General features: G+C 37.0%; 2 protein-coding genes across 4 annotated transcripts in view; one reads left to right on the forward strand and one right to left on the reverse strand.

Moving 5' to 3' along the window:
* Positions 1-15897, forward strand: part of METTL24 (methyltransferase like 24) — a 144355-nt gene that overhangs the window by 102239 nt on the left and 26219 nt on the right. The window lies entirely within an intron of this gene.
* Positions 2124-15897, reverse strand: part of CDC40 (cell division cycle 40) — a 48989-nt gene continuing 35215 nt past the window's right edge. For both annotated transcript variants that reach the window (XM_032338811.1, XM_032338812.1), the window contains 6 exons: positions 15449-15550; positions 14325-14440; positions 13964-14097; positions 7531-7607; positions 5876-6020; positions 2124-4879 (listed from right to left, as the gene is read on the reverse strand). In XM_032338811.1, the coding sequence (XP_032194702.1) occupies positions 4702-4879; positions 5876-6020; positions 7531-7607; positions 13964-14097; positions 14325-14440; positions 15449-15550 (752 nt within the window). In that variant the 3' untranslated portion in view covers positions 2124-4701. The remainder of the gene's footprint in view (positions 4880-5875; positions 6021-7530; positions 7608-13963; positions 14098-14324; positions 14441-15448; positions 15551-15897) is intronic.

Genomic DNA, 15897 nt, shown 5'->3' on the forward strand with positions numbered 1-15897 from the left:
CTGAACCTTTGATTCCTTTCCGAAGACAAAGCAGTTTAGTTGAATATTTGAGCCATGGGTGTATAAAGCGGTGCTAGACCCATTTCATGTAATATGGTAGCCATTAGCCGCAGGTCGCTACTGAGCACTTAGAATGTGGCTAATGTGACAGAGGAACTGAATTTTAAATTGTTTACTTTTAATTAACTTAAATTTAGAAACATCTACCTGATTCAATTACTAGAAAGCTCTGATATATTTGCAACAGCTTGGGCTTGGTACATCGACTTAGTGTGAAACAGGCAAAATTATCTGATGAATATTTAGTGTCTAATTGAGACATGCTGTTAATGTGTGAAATACATACCAGGTTTCAAAGACTTTAGTATGAGGAAAGTAAAATATTTATTTAAAAAATAATTGAGGGGCACCTGGGTGTCTCAGTTGGTTAAGCTTCTGACTCTTGATTTCAGCTGAGGTCATGATCTCAGGATCTTGGTATCAAGTCCCACATTAGGCTCTATGCTCAGTGGGAAGTCTGCTTGGGATTCTCTTTCCCCCTCTTCCTCTGGCCCTCCCTCCCAGCTGGCGCTCTCTAAAATAAAATAAATAAATTTTTTAAAAAAGATTTTATTTCCACAGAGAGAGAGAGAGAGGGAGAGGGAGAGGGAAAGAGGGCAAGAGTACAAACGGGGGGAGTAGCAGGCAGAGGGAGAAGCAGGGTCCCTGCTGAGCAAGAGAAGCAGAGTCCCTGATGCAGGACTTGATCCCAGGACCCTGAGATCATGACCTGAGCTGAAGGCAGGTGCTTCACCGACTGAGCCATCTAGGCATCTCTAAATCGATCTTTTAAAAAGATAACTGAATATTGAACTAATACTTTGGCTATATTGTATTAGATGAAATGTATTATTAAAATTAATATCCCTTTTTTTTAATGTGGCCATTATAAAGTTAAAAATTGTACACATGAAAAAAAATTACACACATGGCTCACATTTTCTATTAGCACTATCCTGGAATGTGTACTTAAAAAATGTTTGAGATTTGAGTGAGTCCCTCAGATCGCAAATGCTGAAGAATGAAGAATAGGATGTGGGGGGCTAGAAAATTCCCCTAAAGATTGTGATCGCAGTTACAGGAAGCTGTATAGGCAGAGGAGTTTGCTCTTTCTTTGTCACTAAAACGAAAATCCTTCTAAGGACTCTGGTTCCAAGCTGCAACTTTTTTTCCTTTAAGTTCCAGATAAAATGACAGTGTTTAGGTTGAAAAAGCTGTTTCCACAACTATTAAAGTGATTACGAACATATAAATACAGAAAATGTATATACATACATATCTTCACATGCATATATATACACATACCTAAATGTACATGCACACATGCATATATTTATGTCTGGCTAACAAAATTTCTCTTATGTGTACCAAACAGTGCCATTTCTGAAATACTTAAGACAAACTCAGACAAACTCACACTCTGCAGCACTGGTTCTCATTCTTAGTGTGAAGGTCAACTGGGGACCTTGCTAAAGTGCTGAGTTTGACCCAGTGAATGAACATACAGCTTTTTCGGTATATTCACATTAATATACATTCAAATATATATTAATATAAATATCTTTATATTTCCCAATGGCGTTCTTTTGTTGGTTCATTTGTTTTATTTACCCATTGATCAAAGCGAGAACATTTGAGAACATGGGTGTTCTCTGCAAATCTATGGGCTCTCACGAATTTGGAGCCACGTGCTGTGATAGAACCTTCTTTCTACTGGATCATCTCTTCTTCATAGGTCCCCTCGTACCTGCCTTGTTTCTACTGTATTTCATCAGTTACCGTATGATCCACTAAGAGAGAACGCTGCCAATTAAACCATGACACAGCACTGATTTGAAGACACAGCCCTATTTCAGAGATGTCAGTATGTGGAAAACATGCATCTTTGATGGCACACAGCATCGGCGTTCCCTAGGTCTCACCCTGAAACCCACATTGGATGGCACTTCGCACGTGCCTTCCTCATACCTCATTTCGTGATGGCTCTTCCAACTACTCTCTCTTCTCCTCTTCTGTATCTCAGCGAGCAACACCATCATCTCTAGGTGATTCTCATGTAGAGGGTTCTCAGTCTGCACTGAGACTTCAAGGAAAGCTTTCTATAATCATTGGTGGTGCTGTAGGCCTTACGGCTGTCATTCAAGAGTTTAATATTTCACTGTCAATTTCCTTCTGGTAATTTATAAATATGCCAATAAGGGCATCAACCAGCCTCACATGCTGGTCAAGAATCACAATGCTTCGTCAAGAATCACTCTATACTTATTTACTTAGAGAAGTGCCTGTTTGATACTGTTTCCTGTTCCTTATCTTAAAACTGTCTCCTCATAAGGACAAAATATTCCCAGCTTCTGCTTCAATATTTAAATATTTATTTGATTAACACTTTCAGTAAAGCATCACTTTTATGCTAACCTTTAGGAGGGAAATCTGGGTGTGATCAAAAAGCTGCAGTGAGGAAAAAGGGCCAGAAGGTAACCACTTAATTCCAATAACACAATCTTGAGACTTTTTTAAGCTGGAAAAGAACCTCACTTATTTGTATACTCTGAAATGGGTGCAGTCATAACTCAGTGCCACCACTGAGTGAACAAATACGGAATGTGTTAGACTTAATCTGTGTGCTGTCAGCGCGCCGCCCCATATTTCTGATATTAACTAGAATAAATCCACTCATATACCATATTCATATATCATCCCCACTTCTAAAAGCATTTCTCCCCATAAAATAAAAATGACCATTTAAAATCTGCAGATGGTTTAAGCTGTTGTCTCAACAGTTAAGACTTAAGACTAAGAATGAAAATTTTGATAACACTTTCTAGAAAAAATGCTTTATTTAAAAATACGATTTTTTTAAAAAAAGAGACAACTTTTATATACAGTTACTTAGTTTAGAAACAGTCAAAAACACAATAAAATAAACCCAGATTTAGAAATTATGATTTGTAACATATACAATACTGATGCTGAACAAGATCGCTTAAATGTATGATTAATTCTTTCTGTCCCATCACAATTCAATCATTCACATTTGTTAAAACCAGTGGTTTGGGACTAAAGAAAAGGTTTTGTGTGAATTCCTTCCTCTTTGGGAAGGGCAGCCACTCTTACTGGCAGATACACAAAGGCAGAGGCCGGGCAGTGTGTTCGTATTTCTTTGAGTGTCTGTGTGCCCCAAAATAACATGTCTTACCGTTTTTTATTCTCTTTTTCTATCTTCTTTGAAATTTATTTATATGTGGCCATAGTGCCAGGTCATCTATACCAGGCCTTTTTAAAAGTTAATTTTTTGAAAATGGAAGTCCTTAAGCACAAGGAGCATGAATTGTTCTCGAGAGCCCAGTGCCCTTAGGATATCAACATTCAACATGATTTTGGTCTCTAAGTCAGCACTCTGAGCAGCTATGAACCAATGTTTTTAAGCATGGTACTGAAATATTTCAAAGCACATTCAAATATTCACATATCTTACAGAGATTTGTAACAAAACAGGAGAAATGGCTTGTCAACCAAAGTGCTGTTAGCTACTCTATTCAAGAGGCTATCCTGATTTCACAATCCAAGTTCTTAAACATTTTTTTTTTTTAAACCAACTAGTTATTGCTTCTCAAACTGGGGAATGACAGCCATCTTCCTGGAGTGTCAATTTTATTCAAAGATTCGGAGAGAAGTTAAAAATTTTTCTACTCCTAAAAAGTTCTGTTGCATATATTCATAAGCAAAATCAGAATAATTTTAAAGATCAAACACACTACTTCAAAGAAATTACAAGTTGACATTTTAGACGACGCCCTCATACCCCATCTCCTATGAGGAGTATTTCAGTAGTAACATCTATGAATCGATGACCTAGGAGACCCTGATTTCTGGAAGTGTAGCCAGGTCCTTACAGATAGTAAATACAAATAAAACTCAAAGTCTTGACTCAATTCTCTTGAGTTTCACTTTCAAAAATAACATAATTCTCTTATAACATATAGTCCTGTCTATACTGACTGGGAAGAAAGCCAAGGAAAAAAACTCTGGACTGTTTATTTTCCATTGTTTAATAGTTAAAGAAACACTGCAGTCAGAGAAGATTGCTGCCTTACAAGTAAACATACGATATATGTCATAAAAAATAGAACTCTTGAATTCAAAGATCTGAACTTGACCCACCAAAAATAATGGAAACAGTAATTGTGCATGGTTTTACCTTCTTTCAGATTCACATTAAATTACATCGTCCCTGCTCCTACTTCCCTTTTTGTTGAAGAGGTAAACATGGTGCCTTTCAGAATTATCTGTCATTAATTATATTACCTCCTTTAAAACCCCCAATCCACCAGGGATTCTTCCTCAACCCCAAAGAGATCCTTTCGGTATGTCAAGGGGGGGGGGGTAAAACCCAGACTGCCTGCCAACAACTACTACTCACCACAATGAAAGCCAATGGTCATTTCTGTATAAATAACATCTATAAAGAACAAAATGAAGTTGCCAATGAAATTGTGTGAGCCAAATTTACCAAAAAAAAATTTTAAACAATGGGTCAATTTCATAAGGCCATGTAAGGAAATCCTAATTTGTAAGTCAAGTTGTCATCCAACACATTTAATAATTAAATATAGTTAAATATGATATTGGATCAAAAATGACCCTAGATAAGGATTAGTCTCATTAATCCCACAACTTAATGAGACCATCCCAACCACACGTTATGACTTTAGAGGTTTCATGAGGATGCCACACTGCCCCTATACACACTTTATCATGAGCTTTAAATCGACTGTAGAGTTTTGTGGTCTTCCAGTCCCAGATGTTCAATTTTCCATTGCCATCTCCTGAAATCACATAGCTAGAATGGGAAGAGAAATAAATTCAAATTGTTAAATTCACCTTGATTAAATTGTTAAATTCACCTTAAACTGACAAAATGGTAAGAAACAGGGAGTTTATCTTTTTCATGTAATATAAGTCAGTGTGAACACACAATGCTCAGTGAGAATAACAGAGTAGCACTTAAAGCAGTCTATGATTTAAACTTCTACCCAAAACACTCTCCCCATCGAGCTACCAATCTGTGAGTAAAAAATGGATTAACCTGGAAGGCTGGGAAACCCAGGGGCCATAAGAGAAGCAGTATCCAATCACTCTTTAGAGAGAAACAGTGCAGGGCAACCGGCCTCACATCGCGCAGAGGACACCTGTCCTACTGTAATTGGACTCAACCACCTTCATAATTACTTTTTGGCTTCAACACTTCTGAAAATGTTTAAGACTAACTCGGAGGCAGGAGTCTACGATACAATTCCTATCCTAAATATATAAGGTTACACAGACTTCTGGATTACTTCTCCTTATATATTTTAGTTAAGAATGAGAGAATGAATGCAGAGTTTTACTCATAGAGAGACTTTCTCCGGGTTTCACAAGCAGTGCAGCCTAGAAAGACTCAAGAGCTGGATTTGAGGTCTCACCACAGAAAAGCTGCAGGAAGTTTTTAATGTCAACACTGCAATACAGAATTAATTCTGCCAGCGTTTGATCACAGCCATCTAGTGATTACAGAAAAGCAGAGAGAAAATATGGCATAGACTGTATGGACAGCAACTTATGCTGTGGATAAAGGGCACAGGACTAAGCAAGATAAAGAGACCCACTGAAGAACTTAAAAAAGCTAAATGTAGTTTTCATAACTTGTTCTTGTCCTTCCATCAGGCGTTGTGACAATCTGCACAGTAATCATGCGATTACGTATGGGACAGTGATTTTTAAACTGTTACTATTTGTACGACATTGGTTTATGTCATCACATTTGAATACGAGAATATAAAAGAAAATTTAAACTTACCTCATGTCTGGTGAAAAGTCCACCTGACAAGCATAACCCGCTACCATATGGCCCTTAAAAATTTTTTTCTTATTCAATCTAAATCTGTTCTGTGCTCCAAAAATTAAGATTTGGTTGTCCATCGATTGGCAGGCTAACCATTTCCCTGTGAATTCAATAAATGAGACATGTTAGACCAAGACTGAAAATTCTGAAAAGACTTTTTATTTTCAGTCTGTTCAGATGTTAATATTCTTTTGTTCCCAAATGCTTTATAATAATAAGAAAATGAATTTACCATACCAGCTATAAAGTGTTACAAATTTGTCACTGACAAGAGGGATTTATATATAAAGAAGTAATGGATTTCGCTCAAATAATCCCATATCATTGAGCACTCTTCATATAAAAGCCTTTTTTGTTTGAATAAGGATATGCAGAAATTCTGAGTTTAGCATGAACAAAACTAAGAAAATTTTATGAGATGAAATTAATTTTAGGAGTAAGCACAGACAAGAGAACCACGGGGGAAAAGAGACTTATCTGTGTTAATTATGGGAAAAGGAAAGATTAATGCTAGGTAAGAAAACCTAGGATTATTAAATAAAACCATACAAAAAAGAGGTATCGGAACTGTTCCTGAAAGGCCAAACTGCTTTTATCTACCCAAGATTCACCAAAGTCTCTAGAGCCCAAAATGCAGTTATCTTCTTGCATCCGACATACTTGCACACTTATTAAGGAAGGGAATGCTCTTAACAATATTCAGTCTGAGAGGGTAGATGGCCTTGTTCAAGATGGGCACAATATTTGTAACAGGGAGTATAAAAATTACTACATAAGGTGTAGAGAGAGACAAATGTGACGGTATACAACGTGGTGGTTATCAAAATCAGACCCAGTTAGGTGGCTCTTCTCATAAAAATCATAGGGTGCTTGACAAAAATGATCACTGATCTGCCTATGGCAGACGCCTGGATGGAAGAGCAAAGGATTTCTTGCCGCCTCTTCCTTGCTCTACACTCACAGGAGCTATGGGAGTTAACAGGGGCCTCGGGGACAGTGCTGCCCAGACATCAGACCGTCTCCTCCAACACCCTCATGGACAGGGCTGAGTCAGTACACGGTCAGGATATCTGCAGTATAAATTACTTTGTACTTAGAAGGCGATGCTCTATTGAACAGAAAACAGTCGTGGCTGGATTTATCTTTTTTATTTTGCCTGAGAACATCTTTTACAGTAAATTGCTAAAGTATTCTTATTATAAGGAACAAGATCAAAATTGTCTATCCTCTGAAAGAAAAAGAGCTCACAATAAAATCACTAAATGATTGAACATGATTCTGCTGGAAGGAGAATTATTTAAAAACAACAGCAACAACAACAACAAAACCCTGATTCTCAGATGGAATGTTCCGTCAGCATTAGCTGCAGTTCACTGTTTCTCCTCCTCCTCCTTCTTCTCTTTATTATTATTTTTAAAAACAAGAGAATGGGTGAGGTGACTCACGGATGAAAACCAGTGACTATTTTTAATATCGAAAAGGTTTCCTTATACAAGTATGGCCCTGTGACAGACTTCCCCTAGGAGGAAACGGCCAAAGTTCTTTTGAATACAGAAATCACACTTTGTCTTAGAGGCTCTTTTAAAACCACATTCTTCCTACTCACTCACCGTTTGGAGACAAAGTCACCGCAGGCATCGAGTGCATACTGGGCTCTGCTATATACTTGAAATCCACAGGGATGTCCCTAAAATTTAAAAAACAGCTTCTCAGAATTAAGTAATTTCTAAAAAAGTACCTCTGGAAGAGTTCTCTCTTAAACTAAAGAGATATTCTTGAGATTATATATTTAATTAACCTTTCATGAGACTTCCTGGGAGGAAGGAAAAAAAAAAATCACAAAATGGCCTCCTGTTACCTATTACCAGTCTTGTACTTCACAAGTGCCTTTCCATGGTAATTATAACAGTGTTAGTGACTTAGTTTTCCAACTCTATTTGACTTAAACTTTGGTCTTTATGTTAAAAAAAAAATGTCTGTGATTGAAGTTCTCTGACAATGAACTCATCCAAAAATGTACCATGGTAGGCAGCAGCAAGATGTCTAAGGCAAGCCTACAGGGAGGGAGGTGTTCTTAGTTTAAGGCAGTCAGCCTTAACTTGTTAATAACTCCGCAAGTAGGTGAGAGGGTTAAAGAGGCTTCGGCAGTGCAAGGGGATAGTGGGCAAAGCTGTACAGGGATCTGCAGGCAGGCAGAGCCCATCTGGAAGTAATGAGATTTCTGAATGGGTAAGGGAGATTTCCTTCCCTGAGTACCTGGTACCCAGGCACCGGGGCATCTTCTATTATTCTACATGTATATGGTGCAGGAGAAAAGTGCATTAAAGAAATTCTTATATGAGTGACACAAAGAATAAAACAAAGACAACAAAAATCCAAAACTAGTCACCTAGAACTGTGAAAAGTTCCAAATGCCTTTTTGTTTTTAATATTCTCCATGATTTAAAAAAAAAAAAATCTCTTTAGTAATTCTGAAGGATCTTGGTCTTGTTGCTTTTCGTGAGTGACCAGAAATGTTTTTTCACAGAGTAACATGTGGAAATCTGCTCAATAACAGAATATCAAGCAGCACTATCACTTTCTAACTATGGTTCAAGTTCCAAAGCTTTGATTAGTTAGAATAACAATAATTATAATAATAATTTGCCTTTACATAAGGATATTTTCTATCCATCTATCTACCCATCCAGAAGAAGCAAATGATTAGAAAAAACTTCTATGAGGCTGTTGGTTAGAACAAAGTATTTTTAGGTGTAACCTGGGGAACAGTATCATTTATCAAATTTCCAACCCTCTATTCCTCTCTAAAATACCAAAGAGAAGTGACATTCAAAATAACCCACATGTACTGAAAAGAACCTCAGTATGAAAAAGGTTCAACTGTTTTTTCCTCATATAAAATTATTTGCCAATAATAATCAATAACATAGATTAAAACAGAAGAGCATTTCTAAATTAACCAGAGTCTAGGTTCAGATCAATCAATGTTTTCCTAAAAGTAAACAAACAAACAAAAGACTATATACAGATCCCTTATTTCAAGGACTCGATACAGTGAGGTCTAGAACAAGAAATGGGTCTGAACACTCTGTGAACATTGTTAACTGCTAGTGAAAATGTCTGCTGGGCATAGTTACATTTAATAAACACAACACTATTTTCTCATTAGAAAATAATTCAGTATAATAAGCTAGTAATTTATATCTTACATATAATCTTCAATCTGGAAATGAACACTTTGAAAAAAAACCTTAATAAAAATCTGTGAAATTTTAGGGCACCGGGGTGGATCAGTTGGTTAAAGCCTCTGCCTTCGGCTCAGATCATGATCTCGGGGTCCTGGGATCGAGTCCCGCTTCAAGCTCAGTGAGGAGCCTGCTTCCCCCACCCTCTCTCTGCCTGCCTCTCTGCCTACTTGTGATCTCTCTGTCAAATAAATAAATAAGATCTTTAAAAAAAATCTATGAAACTTTAAAGATACAAGATAAACAGTAGGATCAACATCTGTCAAAATTTCTTCTAAAAATATTTTAATATAATAAATACCTTTGGGAAAAAACATGTCTATGATATCTCATGAATCCAGCCAATTAGCATACCAGGCTGTTCAATATCTAATGATAATCTCTTATTCTCCTTTAAAATTGTCTAATAATCTTAATAATATAGCATTGTTTATGAAAACCAGGTTTCCCTTAGTTTGTTTTCTTGTATCATTGTGCTACTCTTAGCAGGCATAGGGTGTGAAAGTTTGGCAAACATCATCCATCTGAGGGTCCTAGTAATAAGAATTTTCCTACTGTTGGGGTCAGTTTTCACTTTGAGGTGGTCAGGGCCTCCCTTTCTGCAAGCTGCCAGTCACACTAGGAATCACCTTCACGGACGGATGTATGTGGTCAGCTCTAGGGATCCCGAGGTGATTTTGCTTCCTATTTGGCTCTGTAGCAAGACTGATGCTCATGTTTCCTTCTGACTCACTAAACTGGATGTAAGTTACCTTCTCTCCCCACCAGACCCTTCATCATCTAACTAACCAGCCATATGATTAAGAATGCAAGACCTGCATATTTTATGTAGGCCTCATGGTATGCATGAAGCAAAAACCTACTGATACACAAAAGAGAAACAGAAGAAAATCAAAGCATACTACTATAGAAAAATCATCAAATCACAAAGGAAGGGAGGAAGAAAGAAAGGAACAAAGGAACTACAAACAAGCAGAAAACAATGAACAAAATGGCACTAGTAGAAGTCCAGACCTCTCAGTAATTACCTCAAACGTAAATGGACTAAATTTACAAAAGACTCAAGTTAGGTGAATGGAAAAAAAAAAGACCCAACTATATACTGTGTATAAGAGACTCACTTCAGTTTGAAGGACTGATAGTGAAAGGATAGAAACCATATCCCATGAAAATGGAAACTAAAAGCCAGGGTAGTTGCTATGCTTGTATCAAACAAAATAGACTTTAAGCCAAAAACTACAATAAGAGACAAAGAAGGCCATCAATTCATGAAGAAGATATAACAAATACACGTATTTATACACCCAACATCAGACCACCTAAACAGATAAAGCAAATGTTAACAGATCTGAAGGGAGAAATAGATAGCCAGCAATACAATAATACCAGGGGACATCCATATCCCATTGTCAACAACAGACAGGGCATCCAGAAAGAAAATCAATAAGGAAACATTGCACTTAAATGACACATTAAACCAGGTGGTCCTAACTGATATATATAGAACATTCCACCAAACAGAGCAGAATAGACATTCTTCTCAAGTGAGTATGAAATATTCTCCAGGATAGATCATATATGATGCCACAAGACTATCTTTAATATAGTTAAGACTGAAATCATATCAAGCATCTTTTCTGACCACAAAGGTAGGAAACTGGACATCAATTACAAGACAACTGGAAAATGTACAAGTAGGTGGAGATTAACAACACACTACTAAACAAAACATGGGTCAAAGATGAAAACAAAAGGGAAATCAAAACCTATCTTGACACAAATGAAACAGAAACACAACATACCAAAACTTATGGGTGCAGCAAAAGCCGGTGGAAGTTTATACTGATAAATACTTACATTAAAGAAGAAGAATTTCAAATAAACAACTTAACTTTACACTTCAAAGAGCCAGGAAAAGAAGAACAATCTAAGACCCAAGTTAGCAAAAAGAAAAAAAATACAAATGTCAGGGAGAAAACACATGAAATAGGGACTAGAGATAATAGAAAAGATCAATGAAACTAAGAGCTGGTTTTCTGAAAAAGAAAATTAATAAACATTTAGCTAAACTAAGAAAAAAAGAGAAAAACTCAAAAACAGAAATGAAAGAGACATTATGACTGATAACAGTGAAGCACTAATGGTCACAAGAAACTACTATGAACAATTATATACCAACAAATTAGAAAACCTAGAAGAAATGAATAAATTCCTAGAAACATGCAACTTACCAAGACAGACTCATAAAGATATAGAAAATCTGAACAGACCAATGATAACTAAGGAGATTGAAACAGTAATCAAAAACCACAAAAAATGCCCAGGACCAGATGGCTTCACTGGTGAGGTACAATAAACATTTAAAGAAGAATTAACAGCAAACCTTCTCAAACTCTTCCCCCCAAAAAAACAGAAGAGGAGGGAACACTTCCAAACTCATTTTATAAGGTCAGTATTACCCTGATGCCAAAGCCAGACAAAGACACTACAAGAAAACTACAGGCCAACATCCCTAATGAATATAGGTGCAAAAATACTCAGTACAGGGGCGCCTGGGTGGCTCAGTGGGTTAGGGCTCTGCCTTCAGCTCAGGTCATGATCTTGGGCTCTTGGGATGGATCTCTGCATCGGGCTCTCCGTTCAGCGGGGAGCCTGCTTCCCCTTCTTTCTCTGCCTGCCTCTCTGCCTACCTGTGATCTGTCAAATAAATAAAATCTTAAAAAAAAAAAGTACTCAGTACAATTTTAGGAAACTGAATTCCAGAGTACATTAGAGGAATCACATACCATGATCAAGTGGGATTTATCCCTGGGATGCAAGGATGGTTCAATGTATACAAATCAATGAAATACAAATGGGAATGATAAAAAACATCATACAATAATCTAAAAAAACGGACAACATTCAACATCTCTTCATGATAAAAAGTCTCAATAAACTGGGTACAGGGGGAACGTAGCCACATGTGACAAGCCCACAGCTAACATCATACTTAAATGTGAACGGCTGAAAGCTTTTACTCTGGATCAGGAAGGATGTCTGCTCTAACCATTTTTAGTCAACGCAGTACTGAGTGTCCTAGCCAGAGCAATCAGGCCAGAAGAAAAAGGCATCCAAATAACAAAGAAGTAAAACTGTCTCTGTTTGCGAATGACATAGTATTATATATAGAAAACCCTAATGATTTCACACGCGTACACACACACACACACACACACACACTGTTAGAGCCAATAAATGATTCAGTGAAGTTGCAGAATACAAACTCAGTATTAAAAAATCAGTTGCATTTCTAGACACTAACAATGAACTCTTGGAAAGAGAAATTAAGAAAACAATCCCATTTGTAATAGCCTCAAAAAAACAAGAAAATACTTGGGAATAAATTTAACCAAGGTGAAAGATCTGTACTTTTTTTTTTGCTGGTCATATTTCGCTGACCAATGTTCTAATTTCGAAAGCACACGCAGGTGTTCTTAGAGCCCTGTAACTGCTGCTTCATTTAAATATTTACCAATTTTGTTTAAACCAGTCCATGTTTTAAAATGGAGCTGAAATATCATCTGAAGATAGAAACATCTGAAAGTTTAAGTATAATCAAACTGTGTATAAACAAAACAAGTACACGGATATGTTTATGCTTCAGACTATGGTGCAAGTAATGTAAGGCGGCTCATATAAAACTTGAGGTCCGTATGGGATTCTTGGCATGTAACATCATTTCTGAAGTAAAAAAGATCTTAGTTATGAGAAAGTTTCAAATCTTGGGCTTTAAGGATGACATTAAAACTGTGGATAGAGTACACAGCTGGCTGTCCACGAGTGGGGGCAGTCTGAAGAGGTTTACTGGTGGTGAGCAGGGGACAAACTGCGGTTCAATCACACGAAATCTTCAATTACCCAAATTTCCCTGACGAGAGTTAGGGACCTGCTCAGTTCCCCAGAGAGACTCAGTTTCAGAAGCAAACTCCTGGCTTCCCACTTCTTAAAGCAGAGCATCTTCCGGGGTGGGAAGTCACACATTTTAGGCCCTGCAAGGCTGTAACCATGGCTGAGCTGTGTTTCGTAACGGACTATAAAAATGAGCTGGGCGCCATCCAAACATTTTTTTGAACAAAAAGACTCTTACATATTTCTTCATAAATAAATGAAAAAACACTATCTATGATACTTAGTGAAACCAGTTTTAGTATTTCTTTAGGAAAGTTTTCCTTTCTCTCTCAAGGAAAGCAAAACTAACCAACATATTCTACAAATAAAACATTTGATTTTTACCATTATGTGTTACGAATGGCAGGACACAATGGGTGATGGCCTGGGGCCATTTTCGGTACTGAATAATCATAATGTAGACATTTAAAAACTTAAGAGATTTTTAAGTATTCCTTCTTTTTTTGGGTTGACTCTGAGGTCAGGGTTTAATGTTTAATTCCAATGGTGAATAACAGGGTCTATACATTTGTGGGTCCTACATCTCATCAGTCATTTTGCAAAGACAAAGTACCTAATAAACAACGAAAGGCAACACAATATAAACTTTTCACCAATGCAAGAAAAATGGCTCAAAATATATAACCTGTAGATAGACTACTTGAAGACTATGAAATGTAGCATGTCTAAAGTTTTATTTCCATATTCTGAGTACTTAAATGTTTAAAACAGTTTGGTTGGCAAGCCAGATATCATAGTTGTGGAAATATTCACATGGTTGCCTATTAGCAGGCTTTTCTTTGGCTACAGATTTTTAAATTGCTTGATATAATTATATAAATCAGATATTCTACTGACAAAAACTCACCATTCCCAAACTCTTAGGCTCTTATCATCGGATGTGCTCACAAATCTCCTGTTCTCGTCAACAAAAACAATGGTGTTGACGGCCCCCAAGTGCCGGTCATACTCTTGGACAATTTCCCCACTTCGAATGTCCCACTGTAGATCAAACAAGAGAAAAGGTAAAGACAGAAGTCGAGCAGATGTGAAAATAAAGATCAGAACTATGGAAAGTGAAGAAAAAGATCTCTAACATAATGACTGTTTTCTACTAAAAATAGACCATTAGCAGCAAGCACTAAACAAGTTAACATTCCTTATTCCATCCCCTTAATATAACATAAACTATAGGAATCTTAATAAAAAATATTGTAAAAAAGATTTACCTGCACAATCTTTTTATCAGACATACCAGCTACAAAAAGATTTTGCTTATCTTCATCGGGATTAAATTTGACACAATAGGGCACTTTTCGGTTTGTAAATCTTGATATACACTGTCCTAAAACCAAAGACTCAAGTTAAAGTAGGGAAGAGAAATTTGACCACTTCAAAGACAGCCTGGGGATTAAAATCTAGAGATCATTTACTTAATACATTTTGGAGAAGGCCGACTGCTTGTTCCTTACTATAAACGCTAATGTTCCTTTTCACAGATTTCTTATGATTAAAAATATTTTTTTCAAAAGTAAATCTGGATCATCGACTGCAGAAGAGAGAAAGTGATTATGATGTGGAGCCGGAGTTGAAAACTACTGTGGGGTAAGCGTAGGGGCTCTGGCATCAGAGAGACGTTGGTTTAAATCAGTTCAGCCACTTATGAGCTGTGTGGCTCTGGAAAAGCTCCCCCTTTAAGCCTCAATTTCTTCATCTGTAATAATAATAGTAATTATAGGGCTATTTTAAGAATTGGATGTGATGCTGGATACAAGTGCCTAGTACAATGCCTGGTAAACAGTAAGTGTTCGATAAATATTAGCTATTATCTTTACCCTTAGAACTTGGTAAGATGAAAGATGGTCCTCTAATTATGCAAAATTATAGTAGCCACAATGTACTAAAATAATTAACGTCTGTGAATACATTAAACCACCTGACCCGTGGGTCTGTAGACAGACTTACTTTGTAATTAACAGGGGCAATTAAATTAATTCTATTCGTCAGACATTTATTGTGCTTCTACTATGTGCAATGTAGTGTCCTGGGCGGTGGAGGGGAACAAGAAGATAATTAACTCATCTACGGAGGATTTCAAATTTGCTTGCCTATCAGGATGTTCGCTTTATAAGTTGCATTTGATGGAAACAAAGGTTCAGAGTGAAAGAGCTACTTATGTAGCTGTGTTTGAACTCTATGAATATTTCATGGTATTAGCTGACAGTCGATGATACGCGAATGAGCAGCTATAGAAGCACCGTTTTGCCACAGAAGAATGCTCGATGTTCTATGATTTATACATGCTAATTTGTAAGATAAATGCATACTGGCATTAGTATAAGTGAGTTCTTACCTGTCTCTGTGTCCCAGAGCTTAAGGTACCTGTCGTAAGCTGCGCTGAGGAACTGCGTCCCTGCAGTATTAAAGCAGATGTCCCTAACGGCTTTGCTGTGGCCTAAGGCAGGGACAACAGAAATGGAGAAAGATTTTCTCTTAAAACAGAAACACCATGAGAGAAATAGCATTTGCAGGCCACCTTGTGAGTCTGAATCCCTGGAATCCTATCCTGACTTACTGATGCAGAATATGGTAGGTGTGGGCTTGGGAACGTAAGTGGTTTTTTATTTCTCCTTCAGAAAGCTCCCTAGGTGTTTCTGATGCCTAACATTTAGGTAAGAGCCAAGAGAAAAGATCTAACATTTAGAGTTTGTCAGAGAAATCTTTTAATATGCAGTATACATAATTGATGACTAAGCAGCCAAGAATTTAAGGAAACATAACAGACCAATTATTGCTAACGAA

This window comes from Mustela erminea, chromosome 4 (genome assembly GCF_009829155.1).
Source record: "Mustela erminea isolate mMusErm1 chromosome 4, mMusErm1.Pri, whole genome shotgun sequence".
Taxonomy (NCBI): Eukaryota; Metazoa; Chordata; class Mammalia; order Carnivora; family Mustelidae; genus Mustela; species Mustela erminea.